Source organism: Chenopodium album, chromosome 21 (assembly GCF_948465745.1).
Source record: "Chenopodium album chromosome 21, dcCheAlbu1.1, whole genome shotgun sequence".
In the NCBI taxonomy this organism is placed as follows: Eukaryota; Viridiplantae; Streptophyta; class Magnoliopsida; order Caryophyllales; family Amaranthaceae; genus Chenopodium; species Chenopodium album.
Window position 1 is genome coordinate 4,177,491 of NC_137854.1, and position 16,646 is coordinate 4,194,136.

The 16,646-nt window shown below is 34.8% G+C and overlaps 1 protein-coding gene and 1 pseudogene across 2 annotated transcripts; one reads left to right on the forward strand and one right to left on the reverse strand.

The window, feature by feature from the left end:
* Positions 1 to 156: 156 nt before the first annotated feature.
* Positions 157 to 1,768, forward strand: LOC145602384 (dof zinc finger protein DOF5.7-like). The gene has a single exon (XM_081658578.1). The coding sequence runs from the start codon at positions 437 to 439 to the stop codon at positions 1,541 to 1,543; it is 1,107 nt and encodes a 368-aa protein (XP_081514704.1). The 5' UTR covers positions 157 to 436; the 3' UTR covers positions 1,544 to 1,768.
* Positions 1,769 to 7,826: 6,058 nt separating this feature from the next.
* LOC145602158 (kinesin-like protein KIN-14R) lies at positions 7,827 to 14,092 on the reverse strand (annotated as a pseudogene). The gene is made up of 18 exons (XR_014104502.1): positions 13,710 to 14,092; positions 12,436 to 13,009; positions 12,268 to 12,338; positions 11,998 to 12,181; positions 11,452 to 11,561; positions 11,255 to 11,354; positions 11,091 to 11,177; positions 10,788 to 10,964; positions 10,387 to 10,660; positions 10,041 to 10,202; positions 9,681 to 9,896; positions 9,554 to 9,591; positions 9,300 to 9,463; positions 8,950 to 9,201; positions 8,792 to 8,854; positions 8,638 to 8,712; positions 8,475 to 8,540; positions 7,827 to 8,374 (listed from the first exon to the last, which is right to left on the reverse strand). The product of XR_014104502.1 is annotated as a kinesin-like protein KIN-14R (transcript).
* Between the last annotated feature and the right edge of the window lie 2,554 nt (positions 14,093 to 16,646).

The following is a 16,646-nucleotide window of genomic DNA, read 5'->3' on the forward strand; positions in this document are numbered from 1 at the left end:
AAAAAAAAAAAAAAAAAAAAAAAAAAAAAAAAAAGTTAAGGCAAGACAAATGCATCCTAAATTAACTAACAAACCCAACATTTCAAGTAAGAAGCTTAGAATATAAAAGATTAAAAGGTATGCCACATTACAAACTAATTAAGGTAGATCACATTTGTCATAATAACTTAATTTTTGTCTCTTGTACATACTACAATCTTCATGTAGTTTTCATATTAATTGGCTATATATATCCCAAACCCCTTTTCCAGCAACCTCTACTCTCTCTCTCCTCTCCTCTCCTCTCCTCTCCTTATCTCTCTACTCCATAAAACCTCACCTCATTTAGTCATTTCTCTTCCTTGATGAATTTCACAAGTTCACCCACTTTCACCCCATAACACCCTATTTTTACAACCAATCAATCACCTCCACCTCATTTTACACCCACCAAAAAATGATGTCATCGGAGAACATCCCTCCGGTGGCACACCCATCAGATCACAACAGCAACGGCGGCACCGCGAACGCCCGAAAACAAACATCTCAAAAACCACCGGAACAACCACCTGCTCTCAAGTGCCCTCGTTGTGATTCCTCTAACACAAAATTCTGCTACTACAACAATTACAGCTTAACACAACCTAGACACTTTTGTAAGACTTGTAGAAGGTACTGGACTAAAGGTGGGGCCCTCCGTAACGTCCCAATCGGAGGCGGTTGCCGTAAAACCAAAAAACACAAACCCTCTAAGTCATGCCCACCATCATCTGTGTCTATATCTAATTCCTCACGCTTTGATCTGTCGGCGGGGCCAGGAAGTTCCGAGTTTAAGTTCCTGGCCCCGCCAACAGTGGCCCCCGCCATGGAGTTCCAGCTAGGTGGGCTTTCCCTCCCTAGGCTCCACCCAGCTACGGCGGGGGTCTACACCCAGTTTATCGCCAGTTCTGGGGCCCACCACCCGCCTGTGGGCCCCGGAACTGGAGGGTGTTTTAGTTTGGACTTGTTGGGTATAAGTGGTAATAATAATAACTACCCAACAATTCCAAACTCAGGAAACTCCTCTTCCTCCTCCTCGTCCTCATTATCTCTAGCTGGCGGCGGTGGTGTGGGTGATCAATCCATTTCTATCTCCTCAATCGAGTCGTTAAGCTCGATTAATCAGGAGATGCACTGGAAGCTACAACAACAAAGACTCGCTATGATCTATGGACAACCAACAGTTGATAATCAAATTGACGAAAACAACAACAATCATCAAGAAAAAGGGCTAACTATAGGAGGAGGTATTAGTTTGTTCAAGAATTTAGAGAATACCAACAGAAATAATAAAATTGATGTGGGTGGTCCTACTGAATGGTTATTTGATCAACTTCAAACAAATTCTAGTGCTAATTATGCTGATAATCACAATACTAATAATAACAATAATAATTCAAATGTGGGTGTTACGACTACAAATTGCAACAATAATGAAGATGATTTTAACGGTGTTTGGACGACGGCGGAGTTGCATCATCATCATCAACAACAACATCATCATCAGTTTAACGGACTGCAGTAGATGATTGTAGAAAGAGAAGCAAGAAGAGAGTATGGTGGCTAGTAAGAGGTCAGCAAAGATGTCATTAAATTAATTAAGTAATTATATGTAGTTTAAATGATGAGGTTAGATTAATTAATTTTATGAGTAGTTTGTTTTAAAGTCTAATTAGTACTTCTAAGTTTGTAAGTAAAAAAAAAAGTAGCCTTTTGTAAAACTTTGCTGAATTATGTTGGTATAATGAAAAATCAATGTTACAGAATTATTTATTTTGTGTTATTTGCCCTTTTCTTAATTTTAATTTTTTTGGTATACAATTGCTTGGGATTTGGGATAATACTAGTAACTGCTTAAGAACTTAGCTTTTTCCATGGATTAATAGGAAATGAGGGATGAAAGCATGAAACTGATCCTGAATTCCTGTTCTGGTGTTTTAGAATTATTTATGTAAAATGTTCTTTTAGTTACTAAAAACAAAATGTTAGATTGTGACATTACAAAAATTACTTGCAAAGATTCTGTATTACTAAACATAAAAAAAGGTCTAAACTCTAAAGTATTCCATAAAAAAAAAATTAAAAAAGAAAATTGTAATTGTATGTGATCTTGCTCTTTTCTTGTGATAAACTAATAAATTACGGGGTCAATAGAGAAACCATATGTTAATTTTTAAGGTACACTTGTTCTCTTTTAATGTTTCATCTTTAGTTATCATCTCGAGAAATGATTAAAACAACTTTACTATAGACAAAGGTGTTAATTGTCGTAGTATTAGTTCGATCAAATTAAATTAATTGCAACAAATTGTCCAGAAATAATATATGTATATAGTCATTTAATCACAATACTAGTCCGTATTTAGTAAAATGTTTGTACCAATAATCATATTATTAGTTCGAATTACACTATTGACAACTCGACACTATTTGTGAAAGGAGAAACATGCATGAAGTATGCATGGTATTGTAATGTTGGTAATTCCAAAGCTCTTTATTCTGGGATCAGTGCTAGACGAATTGCTTTGGGTTATGTAAAATCTTGTTGGTAACATAAACAATCTAGCTTGAACATCAAGCTTATTACTAGACCATATCTTAGCTAGCTTACAATATACTCCCTCAGTCCCCTTTTGATAGTCCTTATGAGTAAATTTTAATTCCAAAATATTCACCCCATTTGTTTTTTTCAACAACCATTAATATTAATTTTTTACCAAAATTCCCTCCAATTTACAACAATACTTGTGCAAATTTAAGTTTCTCATGTAAATTTTGTTTTCCCATGTACTTTTATTACTTTCTCTCTCTAGTTTTTTGCATACCCAATGTCAATTTTTTTTTTCAATGTACTTTAACTATTCTTTTTTGTGTTTATTAATTCCCGTGAAAATTGCCCATAAGGGACTATCAAAAGGGGATGGAGGTAGTAATTTGTACTTCCTCCGTTTCTTTTTACTTGCAACACAGCCTTGTGGCACGTGTTTTGAGGTCGGGTTTATGTAATGTAAACGGATAAATTATTCATTATAATTTTTAAAAATGATACTTAACGCTATTCTAATCTTCGTGTAAAAATTATATTGATAAAATCGCTCGTTTACCCTCACTAATCATCTCCTAAAACTGCGTGCCTAAAAGGTGTGTTGTAAGTAAAAGAAAACGGAGTAAGTATTATTCTAATGTATGTTTGTATAATGTTGCATTGAGTCAGAATTATCATCTTCTCTGAAAGTAGAAAGAGAAAGAAAGAAGCAGGGATGCAGGGAGTCTACAAGTAGTAAGATTCTGTAAACAGACAGCAGTCAAGCAGACAACACTTCTATCACATTCACTCACCCCTTTTTATTACTACTCACCTATCTATGAATAAACTGTCATGCTAATGCATTGGGTTTCCCATTTATTTATGAAAATAAAAAATGTTGGAGTTTTGTAATTAATTTTAATTATTTTTATTGTCTCAAAAAGGGGAGGCTTCTGTTGAGTTAATTTAAGCACTGTCAACATCTGACTACTACTACTACTTGTATATCATAGATTCATAGCCAAGATAGAGATATTAATGATACAGAAACTATTGATTTTGATTCTAGGGTTTCTTCCCTTTTTAATTGTCTTACATTATTGCTTTGCAAGAAGTCTTGTAAAAAAGTAACTGGTGAATAATGTACTTTGTATAAAGATGTCATTCTGATCGGATATTTTGAGGAATAAAGGATAATTTTAAAAAATAATTGTGAAATAAAAAATGTCATGTTATATGCGTTAATCACCATATTTGAATATTGAGGTGCTATTTAATTGTCATTTTGATATAAGTGGAGTAATATGTTGTTTTTAGTAAAATATTACGAGTATGGAGTAATATGGAGCAGAGAGAGTAATTAATACGTAGTAATTTAAATTGATACATACTTCCTCTGTTTCTTTTTACTTGCAACACAGCCTTGTGGCACGTGTTTTGAGGTCGGGTTTATGTAATGTAAACGGATAAATTATTCATTATAATTTTTACAAATGATACTTAACCCTATTCTAATCTTCGTGTAAAAATTATATTGATAAAATCGCTCGTTTACTCTCACTAATCATCTCCTAAAACTGCGTGCCTAAAAGGCCGGTGTGTTGCAAGTAAAAGAAAACGGAGGAAGTATATAAAAGATGTTTTGGGCTTGGCTATTGCAAGGGGATCTTGGAGAATGAGCCAAAATCATAAACAACAGCAGCATCTTATTCTGCTGATCTGATTCTGTTGTTAATTAAAAATACGGAGTACTTGTATATTGAGAAAGAGATAGGAAAAAAAAAAAAAAGGAAAATTATAAGATAAAGAAAACTAAGATTAAGGCCTTTTTGCTTTTGCTTTCAACACTTTGCCTTTTGCTTTTGAATATTTTCTACTTTCATTCTTTATTTCAAAGAATTAGGACCATACTTTAAAATGTCAACAAAAATTAGCATTTTACATCACTAAATAGATTGAAATATATATGATCCAATCAACTTTATAATGTTCTCTGTCATTTCAAATTTCAAAAAAGAACAAAAAAGTGACAATAATCTTAGTACTAATATAAAATACACTTTATTATAAGCTTTTTCATGGTATATTATTTGATGTATTATCTAAATTTACATGCATGCAAAAACTTTCCTAAAGAACAAATAGTCCTTTAAACTTTTTGGTAGGTTCCTCTCCTTTTTTAGATGATGTAATGTAAAATCAGCTTATTTCATTCCCATACCTTTATTTTATTTTCTCCCATAATCATAATAGGTATAATTCCAACCTTTTTATACATCACTGTATCAAATAAAATAAATAAATAAAATAATAATTAAAAGAGAAAGAGAGAGAAAAAAATAAATAAATAAACAGCAGCAAATAATGGAGTTGGCAAGTGGAAAGCCCTAACTGAAAAGGAAGGTAAGATTATGTCTTTTATGGGTTTGGAATTACTTGTGTAAGGAAACAAACAGGTTGTTGTAATGTTAAATTAATTTGAAAATTAATTAGTGAAAAAGGCTCTTAAAATGTGATGGTTTGTTGCCAGACAGCCTTTTTCACCTGGCCTCTTCACCAGCAATGTGTTAGTAGGTGCTGTAATATACGAAGTATGTTACAAGTATCTTACGGAGTTACGGTCCACTAATTTTGAACAAACCTTTAAACATAACTCACCTGACTATACATAAAAATCAGCATGCATATTGTACGTTTGAATGGGACTCTTTAGGCCTTTTTCCTCTCTCGATATAGAATCATAGTAAGCTTAGTTGTTTACTCGACATATAGTTGATTGATTTTGGATGGAATTTCATTAGGAATTGTAAATATTGATTGGCTCTATCTTGTGATTGCATTGGGAAAGCTTAGTATAGGGCTATGTAATGAGGTTGGAGCTATCTAAAATCGTAAACTTGGACTTATAGTTTTTTTGATTGATTAGCCAAAATCATAAACTTGGACCTAAATGTATTGTGTTATAAACTTATAATATTATCTTTGAATAATAAACTTTAAATTCAATCAAGACAGAGAACAAACTATGTATGGCATTGATTCTAAATTATAAATTCCACATCATTTTTTATTTCATGTTATTTTTCCTTTGACTCAATACATTAATTATAATGGTTTGTACTAAAACAATTAAGTTAAAGAATAAATCAAATTGACTACATATTACTATCAAAGGAAGAGAAATCGGTCATTTGACCTAGTTCGCTATGAGTTAATAATGATATATATCATGTTATGAACACATTTTACATATAGCGGGACTCAATTTACTAAATTATTCTACCACCAACACATGTTAACGCAATGTGAGGGAGTTAGCTAGGAGTCTGCGTGCTGAACTCAATCGACATATATACAACTTCCATAGTTCCATATGTGTTCTCGTGTTGCATGTTTGATACACGTCATTCATATAATCATAAGTACGGTGCACCTTTTGTATGTGTTGCACACACCGATTAGTAGAACTAACACAATATTTGAACACCCGATTAAGGACATAACATATGAATTATTCAGAATGAACCACCAAATCACATGTGGTGACGAAACGTTGTGTGGCTGGTGAAGAAGATCTGAAGTGGGGATAGATGGAACAAGAAGCTAGCTAAGAATTAGGGAAGAGCATGCATGATGAACGTGAAAGATTCACAACTTGAATGGAAAAAACTTTTTTAAGCAGTTAGCTAGCTTAGGGATCATTCATGTGATGCATCAATCTTGATATTGTTTATATGTGATGTTACTGTCATTTTCAAAACCGTCAATCCCTACTTCACAAAACGCAAGAAGCTCATGACATATCATATATTATATAGTTGTATGTCCCACAATTATTACACACACTATTATATGATATGAACATTATATTATACAACAACAACAATAAACATTATTCAATCAATCAGAAACAAACTGAACTGTTACTCTTCATTTATACTTATTATTTGTATCATATATATGGACCCACACACCTTCATTTAATTTATTTTGTACGTAGGTAAAATTAGTTGCATAAATAAATGGAATTGAATGAATGAAGAAGCCAAAAATTACACTTCATGATCGAACAACTAAATTCATTAAGTTCAAGCGGCTCTTTTATGATATTGCATCACAAGAATTATTACCACAGTAGTAGTATAGTACCTCTACCTTAGTAGCAATGCTACTTTTTTTATAATGTTTTTTTAATCATGGCTCAATAATCAATGCAAATTGATTAATGATTTTCAGAGTTTGATTATTTTATTCTTATTCTTCATGTATCATGTATGCATGGTACAACTCGTACAATTAACACAATAGATAATTGAAAAACTACATATTTTTATAAGGACGAAACTTTTTTATGGGGCCTGTATCAAGGGTTGAATTTTAATTGCTTATGTTGTGTACTCCGTAAGTAGCAATGGTTATATTAGAAATTCTCCCCATTCTAATTTAATCTTCATGTTAATCTTTTACAACCGCCTTAATTATATTATTACTATACACTTATATGGTTTAGGCCTAACAATTACCGGCGAATATTAAAAGAAGCTTAAACTATCAAACTTATTATGCCTCTCTAATTTAACAATAAAATTGTAAATTTAAAAGTCTTATGTTATATTTAACTAGAAGGGTTAAACAACTTGTGTTAATGTATCAAAATAATGTAGGACACAAACATAAAAAATGTGTTAGCAAAGCATGGAAGAGACATAACAAAGGATGTCAGCTTTCATAATTTTTAAACAAGAGACAGTAACAAATATTTGTTGGGGAATATTTGTCATGTTGTGATTTTGTAACGACTAGCTTGTTTTTAAACGGTGGAAACGTCCACCCTCTAAACGAGAAGAATGCATACGCTCATCATATCGCTCAGAAACTTGTTTCCTTCTTTGGCACCTTCTATTCAGTTTTTTTGAAAAGAGGATAATAATAATCAATTTAAATTTATTATACTATATATTTTTCGGTTCGGGTCAATTTTGGTTTGGATTGAAACTGGATTGTATAAAGTTTAGATATCGTCGAGTTGTTGGGTAAGCTTTGAAAATTTAGGTGACCGGCTTTAGGGTTAGAAATGAAAAAGGAGTGTGTTAGTGTGTTTGCGCAAGGAATGCCTTAATTGCACTGGCCGGGGACTAATTTGAACAAGCATATACACCATCTTTTGTTATGTGATAGCCTGTGAATTGAACATTTCAAAGTGACTAAAACTAGTCAAGAGAAAAGTAGGAAAAATCACTTAAAATAGATATGAAACACACTGAGTAGCTCAATACAAAGATTACACACTACAAAGACAACAGAATTAGTTGCCTGTAATAAACTGTTAGCTATGTGCCTATTTGAGTTCTAATCTAAGAAGTATTAGTTCCATATCCTCTTCTTAGCTACTACCTTTTCTTTGGTATCTTTTTCTCTAGTAATTCTACTATGAACAAGGAGCCTCTGAGGAGGGGCGGCCACAGGTCTCATGGTCTTTGTGACACAAGATATTGGCTTAGGAGGGTCAGATTTCCTGATCTTCTTATCATGGAAAGGAGCTGGAACGGGGATTTGGTTCTCCGTCTCTCCACTTCTGAACCCTCGTTTCCTTCTGGTTTCAGTGGGAATATCACTTCTTCTTGACATTGTGGAGCCATGACTCATCCTGTTTGATGAGTTGGAGCTTCTCAAAACAAAAGGATCAGCCTCGCTCATTGTTTCATCTCGTACAGAAGGCCTTCCTGCAACAGGAGTGGCACCTGCTACTTCAGCATGGTCCAAAGGTTGCAGTATCCTTTGCTCTAATTGTCGTTCTTGATCCTTCAACTTTTGCTCAAGCTCCTTGATCTGCCAAACAAGTCAATGACAATAATTTAACAAAAATCAATTTCCTTTGTATTGAAATTATGAATTTAGACACCTAATTAACCCTAGTATAGAAAGGGACCTTTTGATGAAGAGAGTTAGACTCGGTATTTCTTTCATGCTCTATCTTTTGCTCCAGCTCTTTGATCTAAAATCCAGATTGAGGGGAGGTTAATCATTAGAATCAATGGAATTGTAGATAAGTAACAAAGAAACACAGTAAGTGTAATGCAACACAACCAGACCTTGTTTTGAAGAGCTAGAGAATTAACTTCAGATTCATGCACTTGCTCTTTTAACTTCTTCTCAAGATCCCTTGCCTGTTTTAAAAATGATGCCACAGTTAGTGGAACAGATAAGATGACGAGAACATACCGGCAGAGGAGAAGAAAAAGATACCTGCTGTAGGGCTGCAGAATCATTAAATTGTTGTTCTCTGAACTTGTCCTCTAACTCTTTTACCTACACAGTAACCAGAAAACAGTATTGCAGTGTTAAACCATCATTTATGAGTGAGAAAATGAGGATTAGAAGTAACATAATGAAGTATATCAAACCTTATGTTGCAATACAGAGCAAGCTTCTTCCCTCCCCTTCAATTTTTCTTGAAGTTGTATAAGCTGCTTCTCCGACTGGCTGTGTGAAGTTGCCTTCAACCCTAGTTGTTCTTCAAGGTCCCTAATCTTTTCCTGCTGATTTTTATTAGTCTGGTCTTTGCTCCTAGCCTTAGATTCAATGTTCTGGAGGGTCTCTTCTAGCTTTCTTATGGATTCCTCTTTGGATTTGGATTCTTGCCTTGCTTTGTCAAGCTGGTGCATAATGTTGGAGGCATTGTTGGGAACATGTCAAATGTCTCTTCAAAAGACCAAAATATTATAAAAGCAGTAAAAATAATACAAGAGGCTACCAGCATCTTTGTCTTCTGAAGTTCACTTGTATCAATCTGCCTTCTTGCTGGGGCTAGTTCAACCCCACGGACTCGACTGGCAAAATTTAGTGAACTCAAAGTCTCACCCAAGTCATGTTCTGAAGGGCTGATTTGTACAAACATCAATGTCTTAGAATCACCTCCTGCAAATTATAGAGAATAGAAAGAAGAATTTGAGCATTCAGAAAGATATATATTCTTGGAAATTAAAATCAAAGGAATATGATTTCTACCTAATGAATCCTGCAGCAGATGTGTGAGTTTGGAATTCCTGACACCATGGTGTGAACAAAGGTCAGAAAATGAGTCTTGCTGAGTAGCTATCAGATACTTGTATACAAGATGATCAAGCATACTGACCTGTAGGGGATGTGGATGCTTTTATTTGCCAAAGCAGATATCACATCTCCTAAAGCTGATAACGATCTATTGATATTTTGAGCTTCCTTCAACCTCTCTCCCTGCACATCTGTCTTTGCAAGCCTCTCACTACCAGCCAAATCTACTAGCCAAAGCTTGCTCTTTGTGCTTTCTCCATTTATCAGATTCTTTGCTTTCACCATTATTGAAAGCATGCTGCATAAAAGTATAAATTTTATGGATACAGCAAATTAACCATACCTGGAATTAGGCAGAAGAGGCAGGGTGCTACATATACAATAACTGAAGGCAAAACATCTGAAGACAAAAGGCATAAACAATTTACAGAATCTGACTAACCAGTGAGAACGGCTGCTATGCTCATTCACATTATTAGACCCAACAGCCCTAGCATTACTCCCAGCCCGCAGTACTTCCCACACTTGCTTTGTATTTTCAACTTTTGCTTCAACAATTCCAGGAACATGGAGTGAGCCCTCAGAAGCTTGCTTTATCTCTAACCTGATACACCACCAGGAGAGAAGCACAGATCAATAAGTGGTCTTTCAGGTGCAATGAGCAACAGCAAGTTACAGAATATAAAATGAACTTGATTGCCATTGCCCATATCCCATGTGTTACTATTGCTTCTAAAGGATAAAGTGAAATGTGTACAACAGGATACAGGAAAGAGGTCAATATTTACTTTTTAGATGTTGGTGAGGAACCCAAGAGATCCCTGATCTGCTCATTATAGACTTCAAGAACACTAACTGATAAATCATAGGTGTAGGTATCACTCCTCTTCTGAGCAATTTTAAACAGCATCTCAAGAGTTCTATAATTCACACCACGGTTTTGCTCTGTGCCCTCCATTGTAAAGGTCTTCCCAGTTCCAGTTTGACCATAAGCAAATATGCAAACATTATACCCATCCAAAACCGATGTTGCCATTGGAGAAGCATCCATGAACACATCAGCTGCATAGTGAAAACACAACTGAGTTAAGCTCTTAGAAATACAGTATGATCAAGTAGCCTTCAAGTAAGAAGTCGGTACAACAGCTGTATGCCTGTATAGCATTAAATCAAACCCTCCACAGTGTACCTTGATCATCCTTTGGTGTATAAACTCTGTCAAATTTGAACATCTTCTTATTTGATCCTCCATTTAAAATAGCAAGTTCTCCATCTTTGGCTCCATCAAAAGCAACTACAGTTGCATATCCTGCTGTTTGTTCCTTCTTACTGAGAGGCCGGCAACGGCAGAAGACCCTGATATTCCCTGAAATTAGGAGCTATAATCAGAATCATCATTTTAAATTTTCATCTTGGAAAAGCTGTATGGTAGTTATATCAGGATTTTTCTATTACTGAATAAGCTTCAAACTGCAACATAAAAAGAACATGCCTTTGGCCTCCTGAACTTCATTAAAAAGCTTCTTTCTCTTCTTTTGTTCTTCAATATACTTCTGTTTGAATTCCTCACACTGAGCAACTGCAGAAAAATTGCATGCAGTCCCTTAACATCCATGAATAGCATAACAATGATCTGTGTCTTTAATCCAAACCTACCTAGCATCTGAACTGCTGAAACCATATTGGATAACTCGGGAATTGAATCAGCAGTTTCATGCGCATCATGTGCAAGCTGAGAATGTTCTTGCTTCATATTCTGTGTAAGTTTGCAACTCGTCATTTGCTTGATAAAGGCATTGCAGATGAAGCCCAACTAATGGAAAAGCTGGGTGCAAGATACTTGTATAGTATACCTTAATTTTTTCTTCTAAACCAGATATTGCTGTCATCCAGAACTTCTTATCCTGCTCATACCTGCTAGATATAGCTTTTATACTTTCGGCCTGTTTCTCCACAGTCTGGTCTATAAACAAAAAAGAAAAAAAATATCAGGGAGGTAATATACAATAGAAAAAAAAATGGCTTGGTGTCTAAATTTAAAATATTTGAATAATATACTTGAATGAATAATCACAATAGCAATTCATAATTTGCCAAAACCACACAGAAAATTATCAGCAGAAGGCTCATACAATAAAACTCTCATTTATGAAAATTTTCCGTGAGTTGACATAAAATAAGGACTTTAAAGTTTAAACTGAGAAGCAATCTCACATTTTGTTTGAAACAAGAAAAAAAGCACCAGAAAAATTCCAAATCAGATACGTGAAGATGCCACAGTACTTTTTTCATATGAAATTGGACATCAGATGGCAGAAAAAATATATTAAGGTGAAAATTTATAGTGTCCTGATGTACTTAGCATAGTTCCGTAAGAAAGGGCTTTGTGAAGTGCTTACCTAGAGAATAAGACTGGAACACTCTGTTGTCAAGCTCCATTCTAACCTTTTCCAGCTGCTCGTTTGCTTCTGTCAAAGACATCCAGGCTTGATAGCATTCATCTGTTTTGCGCTGACACTGCTGACTTAATTCTTCTATCTTTTTCTCATACTTAGCTGTCGATTTCGGTCGCAAGCCCTTTTCCTGATGCGAAATGTCATTACATGATTCAGAAGTAGCAATTAAACCTTAAAATTAGAAATCGAGAACTGCACTGTGCCATTCTTTACCTGAGCTAGAAGAACTTCTATTTCAGCTGCACAATTCTGACACCTAAATACTTCATGTGTCACTTGAGAATCTATGTCCAAGTAGAAGTAAAAATGCTAACATTAGAATCAGTTGCATCTTTGTGAAGTCAGATTTGGAATAAGCTATAAATTCTAGGTGGATTCTACCTGCCAATTTTGGTGCTTTGCGAATGCAAATTCCACTAACTATTGGACTTCCATGAACACCTTCAAACCTTATTAGGATCATACCATCCTCCTTAACAGTGACTCTACAGTCAACTAGCCGAAGTGGCTTGTTTGCTCCAGCCACAGCAAATATATCAAAATCAGAGAGAACCTGCCAGTTTTATGACATTTGGAGCACAATTATTAGTACACTACAATGATTCAACAAAAAGAGGTCATATCTCATATCAGAAAGATTTCAGGCCGAAACTTGCCTTCTCATCCTGAATCATGACGTTGAATACTCTCATTCCTCGAGGCCCATAGCTATACATAATCTCAGCAAAATGAAGGTCAACAAAGTAATCCCCAGGGGGAAGATTGTTGAATTGGTAGCTAAAGTTCCCGAATCGTGCAGACTGATACACAAATGGGTAATCACCAGCCTCAATTATGCATTCATCTGTCCGTGTAACATCCCCGCCTAGATACTTATCATCCGCCGAAAATTCTACACCCGATTCTGCTTGAGTTGAAGCCTCACAGCCAGCATTAACAAATGTGATAACGTCCTCTAGTTACAAAAAGCAAAGAGTCATCAGGAGAAAATTCTCTTAAGCCCTTAAGCCATAATAATTGGATAGTTTTCAAATTTTCCTCTAAACTGTTGGTGAATGTCACAACAAAAAAATCTTATGTGGGGTTGAAATTAATTTTTCAAAGGGTAAAAAAATTCCACATTTTCCAAAGTAACATTTATCTTCTCCCCTCCTTCCCCTTCATCTCACCTCTCTAATTTTTTAGCAAGGTTACAAACAAGCATTGACAAATGAAGATTGAATGCTGGTTTTTTGTTGCAAAATATTTCTTACAGAAAAAAAAAAAAAAAATCAGTTCAAAGAAATTTCCTTTAAACTAAGTCAGCACTACTCATCAAGGTACAGTAATTGAATTACATATACAGCTAAAATATACAAAATTTATGAAACATATAGCATACAAATCATTCTTCTTATCTTTATTCGAATTCATTCATTTAGATGTGTATTGCACGGGTTAACAAGCTAGTCTTGTACATTAATCACATAAATTTAAACGATTTCATCAACCCTTCAGACAGCATTTCCAGTAGACATTTGACTAATTCATACTAAAAATAACAAACACCCAATTTATATTTTTTCATTTTTTCCAAATGTAATCACTTTAAATTAATACCCAAAGAGCTAAACAATCAATAACCACAATAATTGGGGAAAAAGAAAAACCCTAACCTGTACAACACGATCTTGAAAACCCATTTGGAACTAATTTCGAACGCTGGTCGCAAATCATAGAATCCCCAGAAAAATCTTGAAATTCGTTCATTTGGGAATCTTTAAATTCTTCAATTAGGGTTGTTTCGACCATAACATCTTGTGGGTGAATTTCAGGTGGATCTTTCTTCTCCCAATCCAAAACCCCAGAAGATGAAATGCCCGGAATTAGGGTTTCTTCGATTTGGGTAAATTCGTTGAATTTGCAGTTTTCCATGAGAAAAAAAAAATCAATAAATTGCTTGAACTGTGTTACTCAAAAATGTTGATGAAAATTTTCAAATTATGAATTTTGAAGATATAAAGAGTAAGAAATGAGTCTTTTTTGGAGTTTCCTTTTTAGTGCGAAGGGTGTTCAAATTTTGCAATTTCGACCGTTGGAGAATGAAGATTGGCCGTTACATGGAGGTGATATAAAATAATGACAGACAAATCAATAATGAATACGTTTGTTTTACAATTTGTTTTTTTTTTCAATTTTTTTATTCGAAACTTTATGGGCCTACTGAAAGGCCCAGAAACACATAGAACAAACCTGGAAGTTATTATCGTGTCGGGTGTAGGTGGTTGTGTGCGGATGGATTTAGCCTTTTAGTTATTATAGGTCGGTTTCGTGTGTGTTAGAGATTGTCAACTCTAGTCAAAGCAATACTGAGTTAGAATCGGTACATCTTTATGGGTGAAAGTGGAAAACATTAGAATGAAAACTAACGTGATTACGACTAGGCTTATTAACTATACATATATTCTTTCAAAAAAAAAAAAAAAAAAACTATACATATATTGATCAATGGTACACACTCTAATTGAGGAGTTTTCCTGAAATCTAACAAACTGCACCCATCTTAGTCATCAATAAAAGTGCCTTTATAGTTATGGTTTGACAATGGTAAATATAGTGAGATGAGTTAAAGATATATGTATGAGCAATTAGAGTTTCTTTTTGTGGTGTATCAAAGCATACAAGAGGCCAAAATAAATGGCCTTTTGCCTTAACTCTTATGGCTTGAACTTAACTTTTAAAGACCATTTCATTATATATCTCTCCAATTGATGTGTTCATTTTATATATATATTTACCCCCGTCCCTTGGTCGTAATTAGTAGTGTTTTTGGCTCCTTCGAGCCACTTTTATTACTAATTTGTGTTTTCCAGTGTTTTTGTAGTTTTGCTTGAGTTTTGTAGGAATTTGCGTACTTGGAGCATTTTTCCGGATTTTTGAGGAGCAACTACGAGCGTTGGAAGGCCGCGACCACTTTCGATAGCCCAAGACCGATTGGAGGTAGCAAATCGGTGATTAAGGGCTCAGTTTCGGAAATATAAGGCAATTGGGCCAAGTTCGGAGGCCCAAGGAGATAGCCGTGAAGCCCAAGAGCTCCGCCCGGACCAGCAAGGCTCCGCCCGAAGGCGCGCCCGGCCGGGCGAGGCGAAGCAACACTTGAGATAGCCCGCGCCCGGAGCACGCGCCCGGCCGGGCGCGAGAAGACCTCAGACCTGAAAAAAGGCGGGCCCGGTCGGGCGGCCCCTTGCCCGACCGGGCGCGAGTGGCTTTTAGGGAATCTTAGTTCCGATTAATTTGTTTTAGCGGATAACTCTTGTTTAGTATTAAGGTAATTTTATTAGGCAAGATTAGATACCTTTTTTTCACTTCTCTTACTCTAGTTTTTTAATTCCTTCTCTCTCTACTTAGACTTTCTCTCTCTAGACTTATTTTCTCTCTTGTTCCCTAAAACTCTATTGTAATTCCGTCGTCTTGGTACGATTTCTCTCTTATTAATCTCAGTATTTTTATTCATTCAATTTCTTCATGTCTTGTTTAATTATTATATTTTGTTTAGCTTTAATTATGTCTGAGTAGTTCTCTTTCTAGGGTTTATGGGGATCTAATAAATAATATGAAGGGGTAATTTTATGATTATTGATTGTTAATGCTAATTCCTATTGATTGTTTAAATGCTATGCAATTAGATTTGGCCAGGTTTAATTGTATGAGTTTAGCAATATTGATTCGAGATTCGAGAGATGAGAATTGATGTTTAGGCTTAGTTTCAATAGGCAGATTAATTAATAAATGGTTAGGTCGAGATTCGAGAGATGAGATTTAATACCGGTAAATTAATTCTGTGATTGTAATACGTAGCGAAAGCCCTTTATGATCTGATTAATTAATGCATCGATGATTGATTATTATGTTTTACCCTGGAATATTGTTTATTAGTGAACCTATGCCCTAGGCTTTATTATTATTGATTTCTTCCCTATTACTTTCCTTACTCATAATCTTCGTAGCATAGATTTTATTCACAAAAATATTGGTTACCTTAATAATTTAGATTATAATAATTAATTAGGAGTAGAAAGACTAGTTTCCCTGTGGATTCGACCCTACTTCCCTATCTGCATAAGCTAGTGGACTTAGGTAATTATTTTTGATTAGGTGATACGACTTTAGCCTGTCACCAATTAACACGTGATTTTCACTATTATGCTTGTGTTTTTTAATCACCTATCACTCAGCAAAATACTCCCTCTGTTTTTTTATTTTGCATCATTAGTTAACTGGTACATTTGTCGAGACACAACTTTGACCATTAACATCTTTAACCGTCTATTAGTAAAAATATTTTTTTTTAAAAAAAAACTATATTATAAAACTAGACATTATGACTAATCTAATGATAACATCAGGAGCGAAGCAGGAATAAAAATCAATGGGGGCCAAGAAACGATAAAGTTACCAAAAAAAAAAAGCAAAAATAAAAAACGATGAAGTTACCAAAAAAAAAATGGTCAAAGTGGGGAATTGAACCTCAGACCTCTATCTCATCATGACACCATAAAAACCTCCAACAAACCAACTAGGCTATCACTAACATCATAATATGTGGGACATGT